A 27,790-nucleotide genomic window follows, 5' to 3' on the forward strand; every position below is an offset into this window, starting at 1 on the left:
GCCTGTGGCCATCAAACTTTACAACTCCTCCCTTGGAGGGTCAGACATCCTGAGCTGATAGGCTGGTCCTGGACTTATCTCCTGGCATAATTTACATATTACTATTTAACTATTTATGGTTTTATTACTATTTAATTATTTATAGTGCAACTGTAATGAAAACCAATTTCCCCTGGGTTCAATAAAGTATGACTATGACTATGACTATGACTATCAGGTCTGGAAAGGAAAGGGGAATAAACCAGAATAATAAATTGGGGAAGGTCCAAGAATACAAGCTGGCAGATGATAGATGAGACCAGTTGAGTGGGGAGGTAGGTGGGTGGGATGGAATGAAGTGAGAAGCTGGGACATGATAGGTGGAAGATATAAAGGGCTGAAGAAGAAGAAATCTGATAGGAGAGGAGAGTGGACCATAGGAGAAGGAGGAGGACAGACACCAGAGGGAGATGATGGGCAGATGAGGAGAAGAGAAAGGTAAGAGGGGAGCCAGAATGGCTCCTTTATCCAAAAGTCTTCTCCTCTGTCACCTAGGTGGACACTGTATAAAAATGAAGGTATAGTTAAGCATGAGGATATGAACTAGTGTATATAAGTGTCAGATGAAGTGATAGGATAATCCTTTCTTCCTTCTCTGATGCTGGATACTATTGCTGCAGGGTGGCCAGTCGTTATTCCTTGTCCAATTTAAATTAGCAAAGAAGCATAAGGGTGTTGTTGTGGTAAAGGAAGGGTTAGCTAAGTGGCACATAGTTAATTCAGCTAGAGGCTAGCAAAGACAAAAAGGGGTGAGAATGAGGTGGTTTGTGAATAGAAGGATTTCCTATGAGCACACGTTATCATCAAAGAGCTTGAATGCACTGCAGCCATCGACTTCTTCAGTCAGCTCCATGGTTGAAAGCAGTCCCTCTTCTGCACTTAACAACAGGAATTCTGCAGATGCTGGAAATTCAAGCAACACACATCAAAGTTGCTGGTGAACGCAGCAGGCCAGGCAGCATCTCTAGGAAGAAGTGCAGTCGACGTTTCAGGCCAAGACCCTTCGTCAGGACTAACTGAAGGAAGAGTGAGTAAGAGATTTGAAAGTTGGAGGGGGAGGGATGGAGCCAAGAGCTGGACAGGTGATAGGCAAAAGGGGATATGAGAGGATCATGGGACAGGAGGTCCGGGAAGAAAGACAAGTGGGGGGGGGGACCCAGAGGATGGGCAAGAGGTATATTCAGAGGGACAGAGGAAGAAAAAGGAGAGTGAGAGAAAGAATGTGTGTATAAAAATAAGTAACAGATGGGGTACGAGGGGGAGGTGGGGCCTAGCGCAAGTTAGAGAAGTCGATGTTCATGCCATCAGGTTGGAGGCTACCCAGACGGAATATAAGGTGTTGTTCCTCCAACCTGAGTGTGGCTTCATCTTTACAGTAGAGGAGGCCGTGGATAGACATGTCAGAATGGGAATGGGATGTGGAATTAAAATGTGTGGCCACTGGGAGATCCTGCTTTCTCTGGCGGACAGAGTGTATATGTTCAGCAAAGCAGTCTCCCAGTCTGTGTCGGGTCTCGCCAATATATAAAAGGCCACATCGGGAGCACCGGACGCAGTATATCTTCTGCACTTATTTATTTAGAGATACAGTGCGGATAGAACTTCCACCCCTTTGAGTTGCGCTGCCCCGCAACCCTGAAACCCCCCGATTTAACCCTAACTTAATCATTGTGCAATTTACAATGACCAATTAACCTACCCACTACGTCTTTTGGACTATAGGAGGTAACAGAGTACTCAGAGGAAACCCACACATTCCACGGCGAGGATGTATGGAGACTCCTTATTGAGAATGCCAGGATGAGCTGCGAAATCCGACATCCCGAGCTGCAATTGCATCGTGGCAACTGCATTGCTACTCTGGCACCCATGCCATGAATGAATGAGGCTAGAATTCACTACAGTCTGCTGATACAAGCACAGTTGTAAGCTCCCTTCTCCTGTATTGAGATATGCTTTGATATATTAAGACAATAAGACACAGGAGCAAAATTAGGCCATTGAGTTTGCTCCGCCATTCAATCATGGCTGATCCTTTTTTCTATCTCCTCCTCAACCCCAGTTCCCGGCTTTCTCCCCATAATCTTTGATGCCATGTCCAATCAAGAACCTATCAATCTCTGCCTTAAATACACCCAGTGACCTGGCCTCCACAGCTGCCTGTGGCAACAAATTCCACAAATTCTCCACCCTTTGGCTAGAGAAATTTCTCTGCATCTCTGTTTTGAAAGGGCGCCCCTCTATCCTGAGGCTGTGCCCTCTTGTGCTAGATTCTCCTACCAGGGGAAACATCCTTAGCACATCTACTCTGTCTAGGCCTTTCAACGTTCGAAAGGTTTCAATGAGATCTTCCGTCATCCTTCTGAATTCCAGCGAGTACAGACCCAGAGCCATCAAACTTTTCATTTCAGGAATCATCCTTGTGAATCGCCTCTGGACCCTCTCCAATGCCAGCACAACTTTTCTAAGATAAGTTCACAATACTCAAGGTGATGCCTCACCAGTGCCTTTTAAAGCCTAGCATCACATTCTTGCTCTTGTATTCTGGACCTCCTGATATATTGCAATGATTTAGCTCAATCTGAAATCAAGTCTTAAATCTAAGTAAAGAAAACCATGAAGTCATGAACTGGTTCTGCTAGATGTGAGAACATATTTAAAAGAGTGATAGCAAACCAGTAATGACTAACACTTAAAGTAATTAACACATGATTTACAAGCACTATACATCACTTTCATGCAAAGTTGCCAATAGGGAAATGTCCCAGCTGTAGCTAACAAAGAAATTAATGATAGTTTTTGATCACAAGGAAAGGTCTATCACAAAACACAAAAATCTTGAGGCTGGAAAAAAAAGCTCAGAATTCAACAAGGGAGTGACAAGGCACTAATATGGAAAGGGAGAAATGAATCCAATAATAGTTCGGTAAGAAACAGGGAAGCTGACTGTAAAATTATCCATATAAATGCAAATAGGAAATTAGCTAAAGTTAATGTGGGGGCCCTCACCAACTGAGACAGAAATTACATAGAAATAAAGAAATTCCATTAAAATTGAACCAATATTTTACAGCAACCAATAGCCTGTTGCAGGAATCCAGCAAGTCGAGCAGCATCTTTTTATTCCAGCGTCCTCCCCCTTCCTTTTCAGTGCTGAAGACAGGTCTCCACCTGAAACATCAACTATCTATTCATTTCCTTAGACGCTGCCTGACCTGCTGAGTTCCTTCAGCATTTTGTGTGTGTTGCTTTGGTTTCCAGCATCTGCAGACTTCCACATCTTTAGAAAGGAACAGATGATGTTCTGGGTTGAAACCTTGCAGAAGGGCCGATCCAAGTTTTTTGAGGTTGTAATTGTCCATATGGATTAGGGTCAACAGTTAGTAGGATGTACTTGGACTTTCAAGGTATCTTGATAAGATGTTAGACAAGAGATTATTAGACAAAATTGGGGATTAGAAATAAAAGGTTATTTTTGCTTTGGAAGGCGATAATGAAAGGAGTGAAATACTAGAGGTCTGGTTGTTCACAATCTGTACCATGATTTAAAAAGGATCGAGTATAATATATATTCAAATTTGCTGATAGTATGCTGCTGGGAATTGACACTTTACCTTTGCCTCTCATAATTTTAAATACTTCTTTAAGGTTACCATTCATTTTCCAGTGCTCTAAGCAATAAAGACTTAGCCTGGCCAACGTCTCCCTACAGCTCAGGCCATCTAATCTTGGCAATAGCCTTGTAAATCTGTCTGCTGTCTTTCTAGCCTAAGCACATGCTGTACTTCCTATGAGAGAGTGACAAAAACTGTACACAATACTTCAGGTGCAACCCCACCCGTCAACTGCGGAATAACTTTTACACCCCCCTGTTTACCTGTGTCAGCGCTTTCAACAAACTATACACTTGAAGTCCTTGGTCCTCCGTTCTATTACACTCCCAAGTGCCCTACCATTCACACTACACTGCTTTGACTTGCCAAAATGCTTCACCTCACACTTGCCATTTGCTATGCCTCAGCCCAGTATCCTAACTGATCAACCTCCCCACCCCCTCCACCCCTGTAATCTACGATAACTTTATTCACTGTCAAGAGCAGCTTTAATTTTATGCCATCCACAAATGCACTGATCAAACCTGATGCATCCTGCATTCAAATCGTTTACATAACATAATGAATAACCAGGCACCCAACACGGACCCTGCAGCACACCACAAGTCATATATAGCTGAAATTTTCACTGTGCTACATGCTCTTTGGCAACTTCTGATGAATTATTAGTTCAAGTTCAAGTTTATTGCCATTCAGCCGTACCCATGTATACAGCTAAATGAAACATTGTTCCTCTGGGGCCACGGTGCTAAACAGTACATATATCTCATGCAGCACATAAATTCTTAACCCAAATTTTAATAGGTAATAATATAAAAATAATTCTATAAATGTATAAATTGACATAAAGAGCATATACATCATACAGTTAAATAGGCAGCAGTATAACACTACTGGCACTGTCATAAATAATGGAAGTTCAGAGGATTAGATATATTTTAGAATACCTCTCTTAGTTCTATGACTTCTAATTAAAACATGTACATGTATCTGAATTTTAGTTTATTTAATATTTCTGCTTTTTTTAATTTAATTACTATTAAATCACTTGTAACTGTGCCTTTTCCAGGTCACGTTCGCCTGTCACGATGACAGATAATGAAGCATCAATATTATTCCAAATTGCACCTGTTTCATTGAGATTGCCAGTTCTTTTGTCCTATCTCTTAGTGAACCATTCCAGACTAAATTGTTTATGGCAGAATATTTCATTGCTTTACTTTATATGCTTTGATTTTGCATTGATAGAACCAGAGATAATGAAAAGGACATTTGTCAGTACGTTGTAAGAGATAGAACACTGTGGCTATGATGAAAGGCTTGGGTTGATATCTCTGGAGCAAATAAAATTGAGGGAATGTTGATCTGAACTTTTCAGCTGAGACAGGATGATTAAGAAGGCCCCTTTTGCAATAGAAAGGATAATAATAGCGGGGAGGAGGGCTCCAAATGATAAAAGGTATTAGAGTGGAGCTGAGAAAAAGTTTTTTGTTCACCGAATCTCAAATACTCCAGGGGGACCAGAAGCACAGCACACTCTTTATTCATTTCCATGGATGCTGCCTGACCTGCTGAGATCCTACAGCATTTTGTGTGTGACTCTTAGAAAGTGATGGAATGAGCTCTTTTTAAGCCAGAACCTAATTAGCTCCATTATTGTTCACAAGACATAATTGTCTTGATGGCCTGTATAAATTCCTAGCATAATCTGATTTGCTCTTTTGACTTTTATTTTTTAACTTTGTTCCTAATCTTCTGGTATTCTTCCTGCCTGTGGACTTCCTGTAAGTATAAAGTAGACCTCTTCATAAATATATCTTTACACTTATACACGTATTCTTGAGTGTTTAGTCTCTTCACGGTTATTAAAAGATTATTTCTTCTGGACTTGGTAAGCACAGTTTTAAGTATTTCCCACTGCTAATCTATCTACATCAATATTTGGCAACAATTATTCATCATTTAACATCTCAAGTTTCAGTCTAACTGCTATAATATTGTGGCTGTTTTCCGATTTTTTAGTCAAGGTTATGGCTTTATTTTTATCATGGTGATTCCAATCTAAATGCTGCTTCAGCTTGTACAATTTTCATTCACTTTAGTTTTTTTTCCTGATACAAGATTCATCGGAAAATATTCATATTTTTTATTTATTAGATATAAAAGGGCATTTAGCTTTCTGAGTCTACATAAACTCACAGTAGAATACTGTCAATTTTATCCCTTATTTAGATCATAAGACATACGAGCAGAATCAGGCCATTCAGCCCATTGAGTCTTCTCTGCCATTCTATCATAGCTGATTTATTATCCCCCTCGACCACATTTTCCAGCCTTCTCCCTGTAAACTTTGACACCTTTACTAATCCAGAACCTATCAACCTCTGCTCTAAATATATCCAATGACTTGGCCTCCATAGTCATCTGTGGCAATGAATTCCACAGATGCACCACCCTCTGGCAAAAAAAAAACTCCTCCTTATCTCTGTTCTAAAGGACATCCTTGTTCTGAGGCTGTGCCCCTCTGGTTATAAACTCCCCTCACTTATTATCCTGTAGCGTACTCTCTCCAATGTACTTACCAACTCATTCCCCCACCTTCACCTCTGTTCCTGATTCTCTGAGCACCCACTTCCATTTGCAACAGCCAGTCAACCTATCAAACAGCTTGCCTTTGGGTTGTGGGAGGAGAAAACCTGGTGTGCATTGGGGAAACATGCGCATTCACAGGGAAATCATGCAAGCTCCATACAACCAGCACCTCAGTCAGGATCAGACCTTGGTCATGCACCTCTGCCCTGCCCTGTAGAGATTCTTGCTGTCTGAGCTGGAAGAAAACACTGCACATATTGTAGGAACCATTTAGTTATCCCCCTCTTCCATTCCTGACTGAGGTATCAGCATCCCCCTGTAATTCTTCTTCTTCTACCTTCCTAATTTGCTTCTATTTTTCATTGCCTCATTCTCTTTTACTGTTATGCTTGAAGACTTCTTAATGAGTTGCTCATTTTGCCAAGAGAAAGATGAAGGATTCAGCAAGAAGAATGTCTTATGGTCTAAGAAATCATGGGTGAATTTTCCTGGGTAAGCTCAGGGTTGATCTCGTTTTGATGTATTCAATAAATATGTACATTTTTGCAGTGTGGCAAGCTAAAAACAAAAGAAATGCATTAGTCTGGCAATCTATTGGTAGAAAATCTAGACATCCTTTATTGTGCAAATCAAATGGTTCCCTTATTAGGGAGAGAGAGATTTTAGATTTTTAGATTTTTAGATTATAAGGACACTCAGTCCTCGTTTATTGTCATTTAGAAATGCATGCATTAAGAAATGATACAATGTTCCTCCAGTATGATATCACAGAAACATAAGACAGACCAAGACTAAAACTGACAAAACCCACATAATTATAACATATAGTTACAACAGTGCAAAGCAATACTGTAATTTGATAAAGAGCAGACCATGGGCACGGTAAAAGAAAGTCTCAAAGTCCCGATAGCCCCATCATCTCACGCAGAGGGTAGAAGGGAGAAACTCTCCCTGCCATGAACCTCCAGTACCGCAAACTTGCCGATGCAGCACCCTGGAAGCACCCAACCACTGCCGACACTGAGTCCGTCCGAAAACTTCGAGCCTCCAACTGGCCCTCCGACACCGAGCACCATCCTCTGCCGAGCGCTTCGACCCCACCCTGGCTGCCAAGTAACAAGCAAAGCCGAGGACTCGGGGTCTTCCCCTCCTGAGATTCTGGATCATACAGTAGCAGCAGCTGCAAGACAGAGCCTGTGGTATGTCGAATTACCGGACGGACGGGTAGTCATTGCCTCACTGCTGCTTATGCATGGGAGGGGAGATCTGGGGAGGGGGGGCTTTGGGGTTCTAACATTTAACTGTCTTTCATTTTTTTGGGCACTCTTGCAGACTTGCTCATTTTTATAAAGAAAAATGTACATAGTTGGAGATGTAAAATCATATTTCCTGAATATATCTAACAAGGGTTCTACTGTCATATTTCCCAGCTAATTACTAAAACAGATACTGGATGGTTATATGTAGAACTGTATATTCTTACGGAAATGTTGCATGACCTACAAATGTCCTCAAGCAAAGTAAAACAGATGAAGTAATTATGAAGTTTAATCACTGATACAGAATATGAAGTGCAAGCAGCCACTTTCCCAGAAACAGCAATGAAGTGATGACTGGACAATCTGCTTTAGGAGTATTGGATGATGGGTAATTACTGGTCAGCAGAGGAGAGTTCCAGGTCACAGGTGCTGCAGTGTCATGAGACCGGAGTGACAGATGATACTGAAATCAAGAAAGCAATGGCTTTAAGGTTAACTAATCCAGACACACTGACCACAACATTTAGAGCATAAAACATACAACATTATGTTGTGCATTTAATATTTAAGGTATATTAGAGTAATCTTGTTCGTATGTACATATATATATAGACACACACATATATATATAGTTTGATAAAGTATTCTTTGTTTAAATAATTAGTTACAGGTTATATTAAAAATACATTAATTGCATACGTCTCCACGCTACCATGTGATACATGCGCTCCTCCCTTCAATTAAGCTCAGTGTTTGACCTGCATTCTTGGACTCTCATGCTTTCCTTTGAATTAGGTTAATATTTTGAAGTTACAAAACATAATATGTTACAGTACAGGACAGGCCCTTTGGCAAACAATGTTATGCCAACCTATTCTATAGTTAATCTGATCCTTCCCTCCTGCATAACCTTCTATTTTTCTATTATCCCTGTGCCTATCTAAGAGTTTCTTAAATGTCCCCCCCCAATGTATCAGCCTCTACCACTTTCCCAAGCAGAGCATTCCATGCAACCACCATTCTCCATGTAAAAATCTTACCCCTTATACTTTCCTCCAACCACCTAAAAATTATGCCCCTCGTATTGGCCATTTCTGCCCTGGGAAATAGTTTCAAGCTAATCAACTTGATCTATGGCTCTCATTATCTTTCACATTTCTATCTAGTCAACTCTCCTTTGTTTTACCATTTTTGTTTCTGTTGATTGTGCAACATGGCAAATAAAATTAATATTCTAAATTATTGCTCAGATCTACTGTATTTTTCCCCCAAGTGGTCTAAAATACATATTTGAATTTGTTCTTCAATAAGATCACCAGAACATAGTCCATAACCTGTGGATGTAGCTAAAGAGATAAAATGCCAAAACTCCAAGCAACGAGGAGCTTTCAATGTCATAATATAATATAGACAGTTACCAATCTTGGACAAAATCATGTCGTAATATAATATAGACAGTTACCAAGCTTGGACAAAATCGTGTCGTAATATAGCATAGACAGCTACCAATCTTGGACAAAATCGTGTCAGAATATAATATAGACAGTTACCAAGCTTGGACAAGATCGTGTCTTAATAAAATATAAACAGTTACCAAATTGGACAAGATCATGTTGTAATATAATATAGACAGTTACCAAGCTTGGACAAGATCATGTTGTAATATAATATAGAGAGTTACCGAGCTTGGTCAAGATCATTTCATAATATAATATGGATAGTTACCAAGCTTGGACAAGATTGTGTCCTAATATAGTATAGACATTTACCAACTTTGTTCTGATCAGCAGTGACATGGTCAATATTAGAAGATTACGAACAAACATTATGGAGTCCACTCGAGGTGAAATAACACACACTGTGTGCAATGCAAACCTTAAAACCATTTAAGATAAGCAGACCTTAATATAGCACACAGCACATCAAGCCTCATCTTTCGTGCTGGGTTCCATCTCATAGCTTTCCAAGATGGAATATACCGCATGCTAACACAAATTCCTACTTTAGTAAGTTCTAAGCAAGGCTCTTTACTACTTCATTTTGAAAAGGAGAAGTTCCAGAAGAAGATGGTGCCAGCGAACAACATGATCATGGGTGACATCCTTCAGACAGTTCACAAATCTACTTCTTTCACTTCTTCAGTCCTCAGCTGCAGTGGAAACCGTGCAGGATATTGGAGTGCTACCTGGATGGAATTGCTACCACTTACTACATATAGGTTTGATATTCTGCAGATATACTTTGATAATAAATATAATTTGAATCTTTGAGAAATACGGTTTGCTTGTTTTTTTTTAACAATACAGTCTCTTTACAAGAGAAAATACTTCCTGCAAGGGAAACTAAAAACCATCACCCTACAGGTGGTCCATCTTAGCTCAAGTCTGTCACTAAGTAAAAACATATGTTGGTAACTGCTGAAGAAAATGTTCCTTTTGCATTCCCAGCATCCTTTAAGACCATAAGACACAGTGAGTCTGCTACACCACTTCATCATAGCTGATTTATTTTCCCTCTCAGCCCCAATCTCCTACCTTCTCCCCGTATCCCTCCATGTCCTGACTAATGATCAAACTCTGCCTTAAATATATAGTGCCTATAAAAAGTATCACCCCGCCCCCGGGAAATTTTCATGTTTTATTGTTTTGCAACATTGAATCACAGTGGATTTAATTTGGCTTTTGTGACACTAGTCAACAGAAAACGACTCTTTCATGTCAAAGTGAAAACAGATCTCTACAAAGTATCTCTAAATTAATTGCAAATATACAATACAAAATGATTGATTGCATAAGTATTCACCCCCTTCAAGTCAGTATTTAGTCGATGCACCTTTGGCAGCAATTACAGCCTTGAGTCTGTGTGGATAGGTCTCTATCATCTTTGCACATCAGGACACTGCAATTTTTCCCCATTCTTCTTTACCAGACTGCTCAAGCTCTGTCAGATTTCATGGGGATCATAAGTAAACAGCCCTTTCCAAGTCCAACCATGAATTCTCAGTTGGATTGAGGTTTAGACTCTGACTTGGCCACTCCAGGACATTAACCTTGTTGTTTATAAACCATTCCTTTGTAGCTTTGGCTTTATGCTTGGGGTCATTGTTTTGCTGGAAAACAAATCTTCTCCCAAGGCGCAGTTTTCTTGCAGACTGCATCAGGTTTTCCTCCAGGATTCCCCTGTATTTTGCTGCATTCATTTTACCCTCTCCCTTCACAAGCCTTCTGGGGCCTGCAGCAGTGAAGCCTCCCCACAACATGATGAGACCACCACCAAGCTTCACAGTAGGAGTGGTGCATCTTTGATGTTGTACTTATGCCAAATATAGCATGTAGTCTGAAGCCAAAAAGTTCAATTTCATCAGACCATAGAACCTTCATTCCAGCTGACTTCAGAGTCTCTGACATACCTTCCGCCATACTCAAGTTGAGATTCCACGTGAGTTTTTCTTCCCCAACAGTGACTTTCTCTTTGCCAGTCTTCCATAAAGCTGCCATTGATGAAGCACTAAGGGAACAGTTGTTATATACTTATTTGCTTCCATCTCAGCCACTGAAGCTTGTAACTCCTCCAGAGTTGTCATAGGTCTCTTGGTAGCCTTCCTCACTAGTCCCCTTCTTGCACGGTCACTCTGTTTTTGAGGACTGCCTGCTCGAGACATATTTACAGCTGTGCTATATTCTTTTCCGTTTCTTGATGATTGACTTAACTACTCCAACTGTAACTTGGAAATTTTCTTGTATCCATATCCTGACATGCATTTCAGTCACCTTTTTGTGAAGTTGCTTGGAGTGTTCTTTTGTCTTCATGATGTAGTTTTTGCCAGGATACTGACTCACCAGCAGTTGGACCTTCAGATACAGGTGTATTTTTACCACAATCAATTGAAACACCTTGACTGCACACAGTGATCTCCGTTTAACTAATTATGTGACTTCAAAAACCAATTGGCTGCCCCGGTGGTAATTTAATGTTTCATATAAAAGGGGGTGAATATTTGTGCAATCAATTATTTTGTATTTTATATTTATAATTAATTTAGATCACTTTGTGGGGATCTGTTTTCACTTTGACACTAAAGAGTCTTTTTTCTATTGATTAGTGTCAAAAAAAACGCCAAATTAAATTCACTGTGATTCAATGTTGTAAAACAATATAATTCGAAAACTTCCGGGGGGGGGGGCGTGAATGCTTTATATCGGCACTCTACCCAAAAATTTGGCCTCCATAGCCACTTGTGGCAACGAGTTCCACAGATTCACCACTCTCAAGCTGAAAAAATTCCTCCTATTCTCCATTCTAATCTGACCTGAAATTGATTTCAATGTACAGAAGAATATTAATTCCCTTCTAAAAGTTGAAATTACAGAGAGGCAAGCTTTGTGTGTGCGCAGAGCTCAGTCCTCAATTGCAGTGGAAGCCATGCGAGATATTGGAGTGCTGCCTGGATGGATTTGATACCACTTACTACAAATAGATTTGATACCCTGGTGTCAAGCTGATGGCTGCCATTTAAATGTGACACAAAACTTCTCATCCATGCCAAACCTTTTAGCGGCTGTAAAGAACTAGATTTGTGAATCATTCTGTATCAATAACCAAATCTTATCATCTGTTTAAAAGAACATGACTAATAAGTTTTTTGGACAATCTGGTAAGGTTCAGCAATGCAAAGGCTTAGCTAAATTGAAAGGGTGCATTAGTGAGCCTCTTTTCCCTATGAGAAACCAGTCAGTGAAAAGCACGGGGCGGGGATTAGTCCAGTAGGCTCAGGCATTTCAGTGTTTCATTGAACTGCCAACCGAATAATTTATAACAACTGCATTATCCAACTGATTGCTAACCATAGCATTTACTGGCTGGTCACTTCAGTACAGGACCAATAATGTGATTAGTCAGCATCAGTTAGACAATTTCAAGTCTAAAAGAGAAAGACCTGAGGTTCTATATGTGAACCAGACTCAGGAAACAGTATAGCATTCCACAGTGGAGGAGTGAGCAGATATCCAAAGACTGAGAGGAGACTGCTCATGCATGGGAGTGGGTCGAACAGTCATGAGCCTGCCGTTCGCCTTGGACTCCAGCTTTCACCTGCCTCACCGATCAGAAGTTCAGGATTCTTGAACAAAGTGGATGCTCTGAAGTTCTGGTCAGCTGATTGCTAACTCTACGATAGCATCTTTTCCTTCATTATGTTGAAAGGCGTGGACAGAGTGGATGTGGCAAAGTTGTTTCCCATGATGGGGGAGTCTAGTACGAGAGGGCATGACTTAAGGATTGAGAGGCGCCCATTCAGAACAGAGTTGCAAAGAAATTTTTTTAGCCAGAGGGTGGTGAATCTATGGAATTTGTTGCCACGGGCGGCAGTGGAGGCAAAGTCATTGGGTGTTTTTAAGGCAGAGATTGATAGGTATCCGAGTAGCCAGGGCATCAAAGGTTATGGTGAAAAGGTGGGGGAGTGGGACTAAATGGGAGAATGGATCAGCTCATGATAAAATGGCGGAGCAGACTCGAAGGGCCAAATGGCCAACTTCTGCTGCTTTGTCTTATGGTCTTATTATGGAGTCCATACTTCCTCAGATTTCCCACCGGAAAGCTGACTCACTTAACCTCTCGTACATTCCTCTCTGCCTCCTCCTTCTTAGAGCTTAGCTTCTCCTACTTAATGTTTGCCATTTGGAAGAGGAGTGTTCCATATTCCAGAGCAACTTATCTGAACGGAAGACTCCATCAGCATTTCCCATATCACTTTCTGACAACTCCTGTCACCTGAAACATCTCTAGAAAGCACCACACGCTTGCAAAAATACTTAAGGAATAGGAGTAAGTTACCTGTTGATTCATCGGCAAATAATAGGTGATGCTTTTAAACGCTGCTAGTTTGAGGCAGACAATGCTGAGCCCTGTACTGGCCACATATTTTGAAAGGAAAGAATTAGCTGATGCATTAAAATAGCACCAGTGACGTCAGATCAAAAGTGCACACTGATTCCCTTCAGACTATATGCTATAGGAGCAGAATTAAGACAGTCGTTCCCCCACAAGTCTGCTCCACCACTCCATCATGGTTGATTTATTGTCCCTCTCAGTCCCATTCTCCTGCCTTCTCCCCATAACCTTTGACGCCCTGACTACTCAAGAAAGTGTCAACCTTTGCTTTACATATACCCAATGACGTGACCTCCACAGCCGCCTGTGTCATTGAATTCACATATTCACCTCCCTCTGATGAAAGAAATTCCTCCTTATCTATGTTCTAAAGGAACATTCTTCTATTCTGAGTTTGTGGCCTCCGTTCCTGTGGCCCACTATAGTGGACATCCTCTCCACGTCCATTCTATCTAGGGTTTTCAATAGGTTTCAATGAGACTGCCTGTCATCCTTTTGAACTCCAGTGAGAACAGGCCCAGAGCCATCAAATGTTCCTCATATGTTCATATTTGAACGTTGATTTCTTAAACTTCCAGAAATGCCTCCACATCACTGCCCTTCACCACTTCCCATCCCCTTGTCCCTCTCACATGTTATCTCCTTGCCTGCCCATCGCCTCCCTCCGGTGCTCCTCCCCCCCCACCTTCTTCATTCTTCCATGGCCTTCTGTCTCTTTCAACAATCAACTTCCCAGCTCTTTACTTCATCCCTCCCCCTCCAAGTTTCACCTATCACCTGGTGGTTCTCTCTCCCCTCCCACCACCTTTCAAATCTGCACCACCACCGCCGCCAGCAGCCCACTCCACACACTCAGCACTCTCTGCGTAAAAAACTTAATTCATTCATTGATTAATATTGAGTACATCAGTTGTAGAGGCCTTGAAAATGAGCCTGGAGGTTGTGGAAACAGTCCAGAGTTGAAGTGAATTAAGTTATCCATATTGGTTCAGGAGCCTGATGGGAAAAGAGTGGAACAAGACTGCATACTGTCACCCTACTTATTTAACCATTATGTTGAAAACATCATGAGGAATGCTGGTCTACAGGACTCAAATGTTGGAATCAAAATTGCCAGGTGACGTATTAACCACAAATATGCAGATGATACTACTTTACTTCACTTAACTTTATACGTTATTGTCGCCAAACAATTGATACTAGAACGTGCAATCATCACAGCGATATTTGATTCTGTACTTCACGCTCCCTGGAGTACAAGTTGATAGTAAATATTAAAAATTTAAATGATTAATCATAAATATAAAATAGAAAAATGGAAAGTAAGGTAGTGCAAAAAAAAACGAGATGCAGGTCTGGATATTTGGAGGGTACGGCCCAGATTTGGGTCAGGATCCGTTCGGTAGTCTTATCACAGTTGGAAAGAAGCTGTTCCCAAATCTGGCCGTACGAGTCTTCAAGCTCCTGAGCCTTCTCCCGGAGGGAAGAGGGACGAAAAGTGTGTTGGTTGGGTGGCTCGTGTCCTTGATTATCCTGGCAGCACTGCTCCGACAGCGTGCGGTGTAAAGTGAGTCGAAGGATGGAAGATTGGTTTGTGTGATGTGCTGGGCTGTGTTCACGATCTTCTGCAACTTCATCCTGTCTTGGGCAGGACAACTTCCATAGCAGGTTGTGCTGCACCCTAGAAGAATGCTTTCTACAGTGCATCTATAAAAATTAGTGAGGGTTTTAGGGGACAGGCTAAATTTCTTTAGTTTTCTCAGGAAGTAAAGGTGCTGGTGGGCCTTCTTGACAGTGGACTCTGCTTGGTTGGACCAAGTCAGGTAATTTGTGATATTGACCCCGAGGAATTTAAAGCTTTTCACCTGTTCCACCTGCGTACCACCGATGTAGATGGGGTCGTGCGGTCCGCTACTCCTTCTGAAGTCAACAACCAATTCCTTCGTCTTGCTGAAGTTGAGGGATAGGTTATTGTCTTCGCACCATGCCACCAGGTTCTTAATTTCCTCTCTGTACTCAGACTCATCATTACCCAAGATTGTTGTGTCATCAGCAAACTTATATATTGAGTTCGATGGAAGTTTGGCTACACAATCATGGGTGTACAGTGAGTACAGCAGGGAGCTGAGTGCACAGCCTTGTGGGGCACCGGTGCTCAGAGTGATTGTAGAGGAGAGCTTGTCCCCTATTTTTACAGCCTGGGTCCTGTCTGTGAGGAAGTTGAAGATCCAGCTGCAGATCTGAGTGCTAAGGCCCAGGTTCCGGAGTTTAGGAATCAGTTTATTTGGAATGATGGTATTAAAGGCAGAGCTGTAGTCAATGAAAAGGAGCCTTACATATGCCTCTTTATTCTCCAGGTGTTCTAAGGAGGAATGTAGGGCCAGAGAGATGGCATCTGCCGTTGACCTGTTGCTCCGGTAGGCGAATTGCAAAGTGTTGAGGTTGAATGGTAGGCTGTGGTTGATGTGTTCCATAACCAATCTCTGGAAGCACTTCATAGCAATTGATGTCAGAGCCACAGGTTGATAGTCATTCAGGCATGCCACCTTGCTCTTCTTCGGCACTGGGATTATCATTGCCTTCTTAAAACATGAGGGGATTTTAGACTGAAGCAAGGAGCAGTTGAAGATGTCAGCAAACACTCCAGCTAGCTCGTTTGCACAGGCCCAGAGATCCTGTCCTGGGACGCCATCTGAGCCTGTCGCCTTCCTTGGATTTATCTTCAGGAAGGCCCTTCTAACGTCCTCCTTGGTGACGATGAATCTAGATGCCACCAGGTCCGGTTCATCCGGAGGGAGCGGGACGAACTAATGGCTGAAAGTGAGGAGGATGTGAGGAAGCTTCTGTTCAAATTGAAAGAAGGAAGTGCAAAAGCCTGCTTGTTGCTCAATATTAAGAAAACCAAGATGATGTCAACCAGCCCCATTAACCTCAGGCTAATAAATGGAAAGGAAGTGGAAGCAGTGATAGATTTTGTCTTCCTCCGTTCAAAGATTTCTATAGATGATAACTGCAGCCACAAAATTAAACCGCACTTACTTCTAGAGAGGGCAGCAATGGCAAATTTAGATAAAATACTGAAGATCAGAGACATAATATTGTCTACAAAGACCCGTATAGTCAAGTCTCTGGCATTTCCAGTTGTGATGTATGGCTGTGAGAGCTGGACTATTAGTAAGGCTGAATAAAAAAAAGAATTGATGCCTGTGAACGTGGATGCTGGAGGAAAGTGTTAAGAGTTCGTTGGACAGCAAGAAGATCCGACAAGTCAATACTTGAAGAAATACAGCCAGACTGCTCACTAGGAGGCTTTGTTATGCGACAAAAGCTCAAATATTTTGGCCACATCATGAGGAGACAGGATTCCTTGGAGAAGACTCTCATGTTAGGTAAAGCAGAAGGTAAAAGAAGGAGAGGACAGCAGAGACGATGATGGATAGGCAATGCACTTGACCTTGGGGGATCTTAGAGAGGCAGCTCGCAATAAGAGGGCTTGAGTGCAGGAGTCCATGAGGTCATGAAGAGTCAGTCTTGATTTAATGACCAGACAACAAAAACAGTTCCTCAATCTGGTGGTGTAGGACCTAAGGCTCCTGTATCTCCTGCCTGATGCTGGTTATGACAAGACAGCATGGTCTATATGATGGGGGTCATTGACGATGGACGCTGATTTCTTGTGGCAAGTCTCCTTTTAAATGTACCCAAAAGTGCGGAGGGCTCTGCCTGTAATGGGCTGGGCTGTATCCACCACTTTTTGTAGACTTTTGGCTTCCTTGGCATTGCATAACTATGAAGCAAAATACATCAATGGTTAACTCTTGGTGAGAGCAAAGAAAACCTCATTGAGCAGAATGACAGGGCTGTTCTGAAGCGCAATCTCTCGAAGCTCAGTGATGTTGACAAGGTCAAATGGTGACTGAGAAATGGAAGAAGATGCACTGGAAATAGCTGACAGGTAAGCACAAGTAATATGCTAATCATATAATTAGGGAAAAAAAATAAGACATGGATCACGTGTTCAATACTTAAACTCAAATGCCATATATATTTCTGTATCTGATTGCCAAGGGAGATAAGCAGAGAATTTAATTATCATTAATGAAAAATCCTCCTTCAAAAAGTGCAGCCATCCCAAGCAGCTATATCATCCTTGTCACAGTTTCTTTCACTCCCATGTTTGTCAGCTACTAATCATGCATGTCCTGGGGGAGATATGGTAAAAGTCACTCTAGTATACTTGGTAAACCCTTAGCAAGCAGAATTCCCACCAAGGTGAAGGGTGTCACACATCTCCCTGCTAGGAAAACTACAGAACTATTTTTCATTGTGACAGCTCAGTGTTTGAATTGAATCGAGGAATCTCATGATTTCAAGGTACCATGAGCATTGTAACCAACAATATCTATTTTCCTCTTAAACAGATGGTCTTTTAAAAATCAAATATTTTAGTATAAGTTGACTTATAAATATTCTAGCTATTTATTACGCATGCTCTTCAACGTATTCTAGCTATTTATTACACATGCTCTTCAACATATTCTAGCTATTTATTATGCATGCTTTTCAACATTCCTTATTGTGATAATTATTATTCCTTTTGTACCTGATCATTATTCTGATGGCTACAACCCCATCATCCTGACAATAATGCAGAATTTTACAGCATTCTAATGCGTCAGTAGTAAATTGAACATACTGAAGCACTATTTTGTTTGTTGAACTTTTATTTCCTGCCGTGGAATAAATTATAATAAAGTACTTTCAAAGTGTTTGGCGTGCCTTTTGTCACGGTATAAATGAATAATAATATCCGGAGCTGTCACTGCTGGGGAGATGGTAGGAAAAAATAGTATGATCAACAACTGTTACAAGATCACGAACAAATTTAAATGTATGAAGCTGTCCTTTTCCTGTCAGGCTCACATGTTGAAAAAGGATGCATCTTTAAACAGTGACAAATAGTTGTTCTTCTCATAATGCTTGACCAATATGATCATGGTATTAAAATAATCATAGTAAACGCTTCAGGTAGTGCTTTAAAATTCAATAAACACCTTGGCAATAATAAAGGAAATGAGAGATTTGCATTAATCTTCAAATTTATAAGTTCAAAGTAATTTGTTTATCAAGGCACATATATGTCACCATGTATGATGCTGAGATTCATTTTGCTGCAGGCATTCATGACAGAACAAGATACAATAGAATCAATGAAAAACTGCACACAAAGAATTTCAATGTGCAAAAGAAGACAAGTAGCAGATATATAGTAAAATGATAATGAATAATAGAAAGATAAATAAATGGGTGTATTAATAAATAAATAAATGGGCAAATAAATAAATAAATAAATAAATAACAAACAAGCACTGGAAACATGAGTTGCAGAATCCTTGAAAGTGAGTCTATAGGTTGTGGAATCAGTTCAGTATTGAGGTGAGTGAAGTTATCCACAGTGGTTCAGAAGCCTGATGGTTGAAGGGTAATAACTGCTCCTGAACCTGGTGGTGTGGGTCCTAAGGCTCCTGTAACTCCTTCCCGGTGGTAGCAGTAAGAAGGCAGTATGTGATGACTTTCAGCCCCCTTCTAGAATGTCACTGTGCTCTTTCAAGCTAATGAGACTCTTAAACAGCAAAATGCTTGTTATAATGTAGGAAATGTGGATGTTCTTTTTTCTTTACGTACAGTGAACTCCCATAAACAATAATGTGATAATGATCAGACAAATGCCTAGAAATTCTAGTGCACCTGTTCTAGTGGTTTGAGGTTGTTGCTATCATTCTTAATCTTTAATTTTGCCCAAGTCATGAGTGGTATTGATGTGCAGGAATGTAACAGGACAGTTTTCAAAACATTGACGATAAGTGTACAGAATGAAAAGACTTTGCACGGGTTATTCTTTTTGTTATGAATAAAATTTATTTTGACTATAAAAAGCATTTCTCAAATCAAAGCTGAAAATGTTAAGTTTGTTTCTCCTTTCCCAAGACAAAGCTTATATGAGTTTGTTCATGGCTATGCTACAGGAATTCATCTTGGGGTTTACTTGACAAAAATGCACAGGAGAACTAGAAATTTGGTTTTAATGATGAAGGCATTAGAAGGTCATTCCTGGATCTGGAAGTAAGGTATTTTTCTTAACATGCATCTGGAAGATTAAACAGGATTAAAGTAATAGAGTAGGGATGAAATGACAGTGTTCTGATTGGCAGTAGCGGTGGGAAGAGGAAACAAATTCAGTAAGTTATCTGGAGTGGTCTGGAAAAAGGTGATAGATGAATAAACGCAATCTTTCACCTTCCATTACTGCAGAAGCAATAATAACCACAGCAGAAACACAAATGGTGATTTTATTATTAGTGAAAGTTAGGAAAGGTTTGGAAGAAATGAAGGAGTCAAAAACTAATTAATCTTCTGGACCTAACAGCCTGCAAGCCAGAGCTCAGCAAAAGCAGCAGATATACTGGTGATGGACCTTCCAGAATTACCTACGCTTCTGAACAATCACAATCAATTTGGTGGCAGCAAATATGACACAGCTTGATAAGAAATAAATGTGAAGTTATTCCTGCTAATATCAAGAAAAGGAAAGTAGATATTTCTTATGTTACGTACCCAGTAACTGGGTTGCCAAACCACCAGAAATGGAACACTTGTTGGAGTCTGGATTACTAGGAACTAATAAAGTTTTATTAAAGAAGCAAATAATACAGTGCTCTAATCGGAAGGATATAAATGTAATAGGTTAGCAATGATATTACACACCTATACACAGAACTAGGGGAATAGGAATCAACCAAGCTCTATCGCAGTCTAGGGGTAAAATGATCAGTCTTACAGTGACGCAGAGTTCAGTTCAGCTTAGTACAGTTCGCAGTAATCGCTGTTGTACCGTTGGAGAGAGAGAGGGAGAGAGAGTGGGGATAAAATTTGGTTCAGGCAGACCTTTGGTATCTTCGCAGTTGGTTTCGGGCAGACCCTTTTTGATGTCTTCTATCCCGCTGTGGTCACCGACTGTGACCCCTCCGTTCCGAATATGACCGTTCTTCCGTGGTGAACCCAGCACCCAGGCAAGGGCGGACACACACACCAGGTTCCCACCAATCGTACCTTTACACCCTGTGAGCCTATGGTCGGTTCCTGCGAACCGGACCTCCAAACCCCCACCACTTGTGGGGGCACACTGCTCTTTCCAGGGTTTCGTTATCTCGTGATCTCGTGGTGTCTCATGCCTTAGCGAACCTGCTCTTTTTATCCCCTGCTGGGGTATCACCTGTCCATCGAACTTCAAACAGTTCAGGTTCAAAGCAACCGGTCTGTCAATATTCTGAATTGTGTTTCTTTTCTGTTAATTCCTCTCTCCTCTCTTATTAGCATTTTGAATGTTTCTCCATTGTCTCTCTTATCTCTCTCATTAGCATCAATCGTCCAATAGCTTGGTTTGGCGTCACAGTAAATACTGGAAGAATGGAAATGCTGAGGTACAGGAAGGATCCCAGTGCGCTACTTCATAATAAATAAACATGCTATGGATCAAGAGGTAAGACCCATGGATCAATGCTGGCTGGGTCTGATGCAGAAAGACCCAAAACACCCATCGATACTGATGATGTGTCCCAGCACATCTTATGATGCATCTCAACATCAGGGAAGACAGGCAGTAAGAAAGGCAAATGGTATGTTCCTTCTTGTTGTGACAATAGTAGAAGCCAATACTAGAAATGTTCTTGAAATTTCACACCCACTTAAAATACTAAGTTCAATTTTTGTTTCAGCACCATAAGAAAGGTGTATTTGTGTTTAAGTCAGAGCAGCCCAGACTTACAGACCTGGTTCCAAGGTTGAAAAAGTTGTCCTGTTGGATATTGAAAATGACGCCCTGCTGCAGCTGGTAGAGCTGGTAGACCCACAGCTCCATCACCCTGGGATCAATCCTGATCGATCACTCTAGGATCGATTCTGATCAATCACCCTGGGATCCATCCCAAGCGATCACCCTGGGATCGATCCCAAGCGATCACCCTGGGATTCATCCCGATCGGTCACTCTGGGATCAATCCAGAGCGATCACTCTAGGATCAATCCTGATCGCCGTTACCCTGGGATTGATCCTGATCGTCGGTGTTTGTTTGGTGACTTTGTATGCACATAGCACTTTCAACAGCCCATAAACACAGAGAGTTCAAATGCTTCCAATATGGGTGAATGGTTGAATCTCACAAAGTTGATGGGAACACAGGGATAGTGAAGGAAGGTGGGATTAATGCAAAACCAAGCATTTGATGATCCTGGTAGTGCCAGTGAGCCAAAGAGCCTGTTTCTATGCTTTATCTCTTTAACTCTGACCACCATAACAGCACCAGAACATAGACCATGAAAAATAAGAGCAGAATTAGGCCACTCGGCCTATTACATCTGCTCTGCTATTCCATCATGGCTGATTTATTATCCCTCTCAATCCCACACTCTTATATTCTCACCAGAACCTTTGACATCCTGACTAATCAAGAACATATCAACCTCAAACCACGATTGGTGGAGTTGTGGACAGTGTAGAAGAATGGCAAAGAATACAGCACAATACAGATCAGTTGCAGATATAGACAGAGAAATGGCAGATGGAGCTTAACCCAGACAAATGTGGGGTGTTGCACCTTGCTAGGGCAAATGCAAAGAGACAGTACACTGTAAAAGGCAAGACCCTTAACAGTGTTGCTGAGCAGAGAGATCTTGGGATTCAAGTTCATAGTTCCTTGAAAGTGGCTACACAGGTCGATAAGGTGGTCAAGAAGGCTTATGGAATGCTTGCTTTTATTAGTCGAGATGCTGAGTTCAAAAGTCAGGAAGTTATGTTGCAACTTGATAAAACTCTGGCTAGGCCATGTCTGGGATGTGGCATACAGTTCTGGTCACCCCACACTGGGAAGCATTTTGAGGCCATAGAGAAGTGCAGAAGAGGTTTACCAAGATGCTGCCTGATTTAGAGGGCACATACTATCATGCGAGGCTGGATAAACTTGGGTCATTTTTTCTGGAGCGCCAGAGGCTGAGGGGAGATTTGATAGAGGTTTACAAGATTATGACAGGCATAGCAAAGTGGACAGAGCAAATCTGTTTCCCAGCGTTGAAATGTCTAATACCTTAGTACATGCATTGAAGGTGAGAGGAGATAGGTTCAAAGGGGATGTAAAGGGTAAGTTTTTTACTCAGGGAGTGGTGGATGCTTGGAATAGGCTGCCTGGTATGGTGGTAGAAGCAAATACATTACAGGCTTTTAAGAGATGTTTAGATAGACACATGGATATCAGAGAGATGGAGGGATATGGACATGGTGTAGGTAAGAGGGATTAGTGTTTAGGTGTTTTTGATTAGCTTTTTAGCTGGTTCAGCACAACACTATGGGGTGAATGGCCTGTTCCTGTGCTGTACCATTCTAAGCTCTGTGTTTTAAGTTCCCTGCTTTAAATATACCCAATGACTTGGCCTCCACAGCCATCGGTGGTAATGAGTTCCACCTCTGTCCCTAGACTCCTACACCATAGGAAACACCTTCCCCACATCCACTCCACCTGGGTGTAATGAGTTTGTCGTGCCTGTGTGGGGCGCCAGAGAGTGTTGGGCTCTGAGGTTTTTAGAGCACCTAGAAACCTCGTTGGTTAATTGTTGTTTAAAGAGAGACATTAATCGTTTAGATTTTCCTTTGTTTTTCTCAAATCACTCCATCTTTGTAATGCAGTCTCCTGGTGCCTTCTGTTTAGGCTTGTCAAGTTTATTTTGATCGGCTCAGGGATTCCATGTTACTTCTATCGTTTAAGCAGATGACTGATTAGTGCTAATTGCAGGGTCCTGCTCTCACAATATGACCTGGAAATATTGGAGCCCAAGTGCAGAGGACAGACAGACTCTGATGTAGAGACAGCGATGAGAGTTTACTCATAATAATTCTAAAAGAACATCGTTGGCTCGGCTGAGTGAAACGGCGATAGGTAGTAACATTCATAAAACTAGAGCCCTGTGGTTAGCGCAAATTGAGCAACTACTTAAATAATACAAGCAACAAGGATCTCAATAAATAAATAAATAAATTGCTCAGAATACTCGAAGTGCAGTCAGCACTACATCCTTGATTTTATGTTGTAGTAGAATGTAGAAGCCTGAGAGATGATTTTGATACAACACTGTGAGGTATTGACTGGATACATTCCAAAAAGCTGTTGCATCCACTTGGAGGATCTGTAACCACTGAGTATATTCTTAGTATAAAGGGTTGGCTCTGAAATGAAGAGGATGTTCTTTAGCACAGAGAAATGCAATTTTTTGGAATACTATGTTCTAAAATGTTGTTGATGCTCAGTCATTGATGTTAAAGTTGACTGATTACTGGCAAATGTCAGTGGGTTGTAACCATGATGGTTCATACACCATGCCTCCTTTTTCCTGTCCTTGCCCTTGACTCATGTGATGATGCAGCACAAGCGAACGCCCTGTCAAACTTCTATTGTGACCTTTTGAGAGAAATAATGAATCAGGCATACAGTGCTTCAGAGATATGTATACCGAAGCTTCCAATGACAGTAGAGCAGGAAAAGGACAACTGAGAAGTAATTTGAAACTGTGAAGACCAAACACATTCATGTGATTCAGATTCACAAGAGAGTCATAAATCACAGTAATACTAGATGACTAAGGGCTCACTTAAAGCCATTACTTTTCTGTATAAGTGGCTATGGTGAGGAACCTTCTGTCAAGTCAAGAAATCCACAATTGCCATTGATTTGTTCAGGCAGTGCTAACAGTGTTGGAACGTTTTTGTCAAGGGTATTGACATAAAGGATGTACGAAAAGGGTACAATGTGAACATTTCAACTTTTGCCATGATTTTAAAGCACAATACAATGTTAATTACATTGATGCATCAACTCAATAGCTGAATCACCAAGAAACTTTAGACAATGAACTTCTTCCTAATAGAATGGCAGCAATTTTTGACGCATTATCGGGTCAATTGCAAGAACGTAGCTCATTGATTGCTCGGTAAATCAGAATCAGAATCAGGTTTAATATCACCAGCATGTATCATGAAATCTGTGTCTTTATGGCAGCAACACAATGGAATACATAATAATTGAAAAAAAAACTGTGAATTACAGTAAATATATATATTAATTCAACTATTTATATATATATAACAGTTGAATGAATTAAGTAGTGTAAAAATAGAAGTTAAAAAATGTGGTGAGGTAGTGTTCATGGGTTCAATGTCCATTCTGAAATTGGATGGTAGAGGGGAAGAAATTGTTCCTGAAACACTGAGTTTACGCCTTCAGCCCCCTGTACCTCCTCCACGATGGTAGCAACGAGAACAAGGAATGACCTGGGTGATGGGGGCGTTTAATGGTGGATGCTGCCTTTTTGAGGCATTACTCCTTAAAGATGTCCTGGATCTACTGTACCTTTTTTTTTGCATGGAAGGCCCTTCCTTTCTGTGCAGGCTTTTGAGTGTGCATGTTTCTCTCTCAAAGGCTCGATTTGTTGCTCCTGCACTGTAAGATGCCCAATGTGTACCGTGGATAACTTGATTCAGAATAAACATTTAGGGATTTCTTGGTGGCCACCCATTTCAAATCTACTTCCCATTCCCAATCCAACATGCCAGTCCATAATCTCCTCTACTGTTGTGATAAGGCCACAACCAGCTTGGAGGAGCAACACCTTATATTCTGTCTGGGTAGCCTCCAACCTGATGGCATGAACGTTGATTTCTGAAACTTCCAGTAAATGCCCTCACTCTTCTCCTTCACCACTCCCCATTCCTGTTCTCCTTTCATACCTTCTCTTCTTAGCTAACCATCACCTCCCTCTAGTGATCCTCTCCCATTCCTTTTCTTCCATGGTCTTCTGTCCTCTGCTATCAGATTCCCCATTCTCCAGCCCTTTTCTCTTTCACAAATCAACATTCCAACTCCTTACTTCACTCCCTCCCCCCTTGCATTTTCACCTATCACCTGCCACCTTGTACTTCTTCCTCCTCACCCTCCACCTTCTTACCCTGACTCCTCCTCTTTCTTTCCAGTCCTGATGTAGGGTCTCTGCCCAAAACATGGATTGTTTATTCCTGTCCATAGATGCTGCCTGACTTGCTGAGCTCCTTTAGCATGTTGTGTGTATTGCTCTAGCTTTCCAGTGTCTGCAGTACATCCTGCATCTAACCCTACTGTTGTTCTTAGTCCGTGCAAACGTAACAATTTTGAATTTGATTTTATTGCCAAATGGGCAAAATGGAGCTAGCCATTCACTGTACACCAATCCCAAAATGGGAATGCTCCAGCGTTCACTATCAGTCAAAGTGAGAAGTGTTTACAAGAACTGCAGATTTTGTGAGTCTTCCCCTGCTTTAGATCCTGGACACGAGGAACACTTACAGGTTCTCCACCTCTGGAGGATGGAGGTGGTAATTATAAAATTGCTTTCATAATTATTCGAATTATGAGAACCAGAAAGCAATTATGCATTATGGGAAAGGGGTCATGAATTTATCTGGGGATCTGTGAAGGTCAGTGATCAAACAATTGACCAAAAATGCAGATTTTAAGGAGGAGCAAGGTTGCAATTTGGAGAGGATGTTAAGAGAACTGAAAGCTCAAACAGAGGGAATTGTAGCCACAATAGCTCAGCAGCTCAACTCATTAATGAGCAAGAGATCAGAATATCAGATACTTCTGGATGTTACAGAGTGTGGGCACTAGGGAGTTTACAGGGTCATGTAGCAAAAGAGTATTTTTAAAATTCACTCTATGCTCTTTCCTCATTCACCAAAAGGCACTCGCATACGTATTTGCAAACAAAGGAGACGCTGTGTTAAACCACAAATCACTTTGTTAGAGTTATGTTAAACATGCAATACAAAAAGGAAAACAACTGGTTAATGAAGTAGAGGTACAGACATCAATCTAGTACTTATCATCCGCTAAGCAAGCTGATTTGCAGAATGCCGACAAACTTCCCTCTTCCCCTCCCTTACTCCCTTTCCCTCTCCCCTTACTCCCCCTCTCACTCCATCTCCTTCGCTCCTCCTCCCTCTCCCTTGCTTCCTCCCCTCATGCTCAGACTTTCCCATATATTCACAAGAATTTTGTAGCTGCAGCTACGCAATGACCTCATCTTCCCAGAAAAAAAAACACATTTTTCACACTTTCCATTATTATGGCTGCAGACTTAACTTTCTCAGAACAATGCTGTGGGCTGGTTCTCTTGTACTTTCTCCATTCCCATTCCAAGCCAACACCATTTTGTCTCACAGACCTCCATTTTATTTGAGTACATGCCAAGGAGCATTCATATTTAACTCTTTCCTTACAGATCAAGATTATAACCGCAAACACAAAGAAATCTGCAGATGCTGGAAATTCAAGCAACGCACCCAAAATGCTGGTGGAATGCAGCAGGCCAGGCAGCATCTACTGGAAGAGGTACAGTCGACGGTTTGGGCCAAGACCCTTCGTCAGGACTAACTGAAAGAAGAAATAGTAAGAGATTTAAGATACCCCTTCCAATAGGTGCTGCCTGGCCTACTGCGTTCCACCAGCATTTTAGATCAAGATTATGTAGGGATGTGAACTCTATCACGATAAACAAGACCAACTCCAATTGACAGGTCATATCATCTGAATGCCTAACTCAAGTCTCCCCAAGCAGATCTTGTACACCCCGTTGAAGGAAAGTCAACGATTCCTTGGTGGGCAAAGGAAACACTTTAAAGATATCATCAAAATCAGCCTGAAAAAATTCAACATTGCATCTAAAAACTGGGAAGGCATTGCTGTCAATAGATACACCTGGAGGAAATCCGCTTAAGAGGGTGCTGTGCTACATGACAGCGATCTCCATAATGCCAGAGAGAGCAAATGGCAACTGCTCTCTGCATTGCCATTCAATGTAGTCTAAATCCAGTAGCTCTCTCTCCATATCTCTTAATCTCATCAGCCCTTTCACAGCTGCAAACTAGGATTGAACAATCAAAACACTCAACCGTGAACCACAGCCACCACCGAGTGTTGTCCATGAACCACAGCCACCACCGAGTGTTGTCCACAAACCACAGCCACCACCGAGTGTTGTCCAGAAACCACAGCCACCACCGAGTGTTGTCCATGAACCACAGCCACCGAGTGTTGTCCACAAACCACAACCACCCCCGAGTGTTGTCCGTGAACCACAGCCACCACCGAGTGTTGTCCACGAACCACAGCCACCGAGTGTTGTCCATGAACCACAACCACCCCCGAGTGTTGTCCGTGAACCACAGCCACCACCGAGTGTTGTCCACGAACCACAGCCACCACCGAGTGTTGTCCACGAACCACAGCCACCGAGTGTTGTCCATGAACCACAGCCACT

At 41.6% G+C, this 27,790-nt stretch overlaps 1 protein-coding gene across 4 annotated transcripts in view; it reads right to left on the reverse strand.

Moving 5' to 3' along the window:
* neto1l (neuropilin (NRP) and tolloid (TLL)-like 1, like) overlaps nucleotides 1-27,790 on the reverse strand; it is a 292,908-nt gene that overhangs the window by 122,582 nt on the left and 142,536 nt on the right. The window contains exon 5 of one of the 4 annotated variants that reach the window (XM_072273663.1): nucleotides 7,613-7,967. The exons of the other annotated variants lie outside the window; for them this stretch is intronic. Coding sequence (XP_072129764.1) covers nucleotides 7,942-7,967 — 26 coding nt within the window. The 3' untranslated portion in view covers nucleotides 7,613-7,941. Of the gene's footprint in view, nucleotides 1-7,612; nucleotides 7,968-27,790 lie in introns of those variants that run through there. 4 annotated transcript variants of the gene reach the window in all.

The sequence above is a fragment of the Mobula birostris genome, chromosome 1, assembly GCF_030028105.1.
Source record: "Mobula birostris isolate sMobBir1 chromosome 1, sMobBir1.hap1, whole genome shotgun sequence".
In the NCBI taxonomy this organism is placed as follows: domain Eukaryota; kingdom Metazoa; phylum Chordata; class Chondrichthyes; order Myliobatiformes; family Myliobatidae; genus Mobula; species Mobula birostris.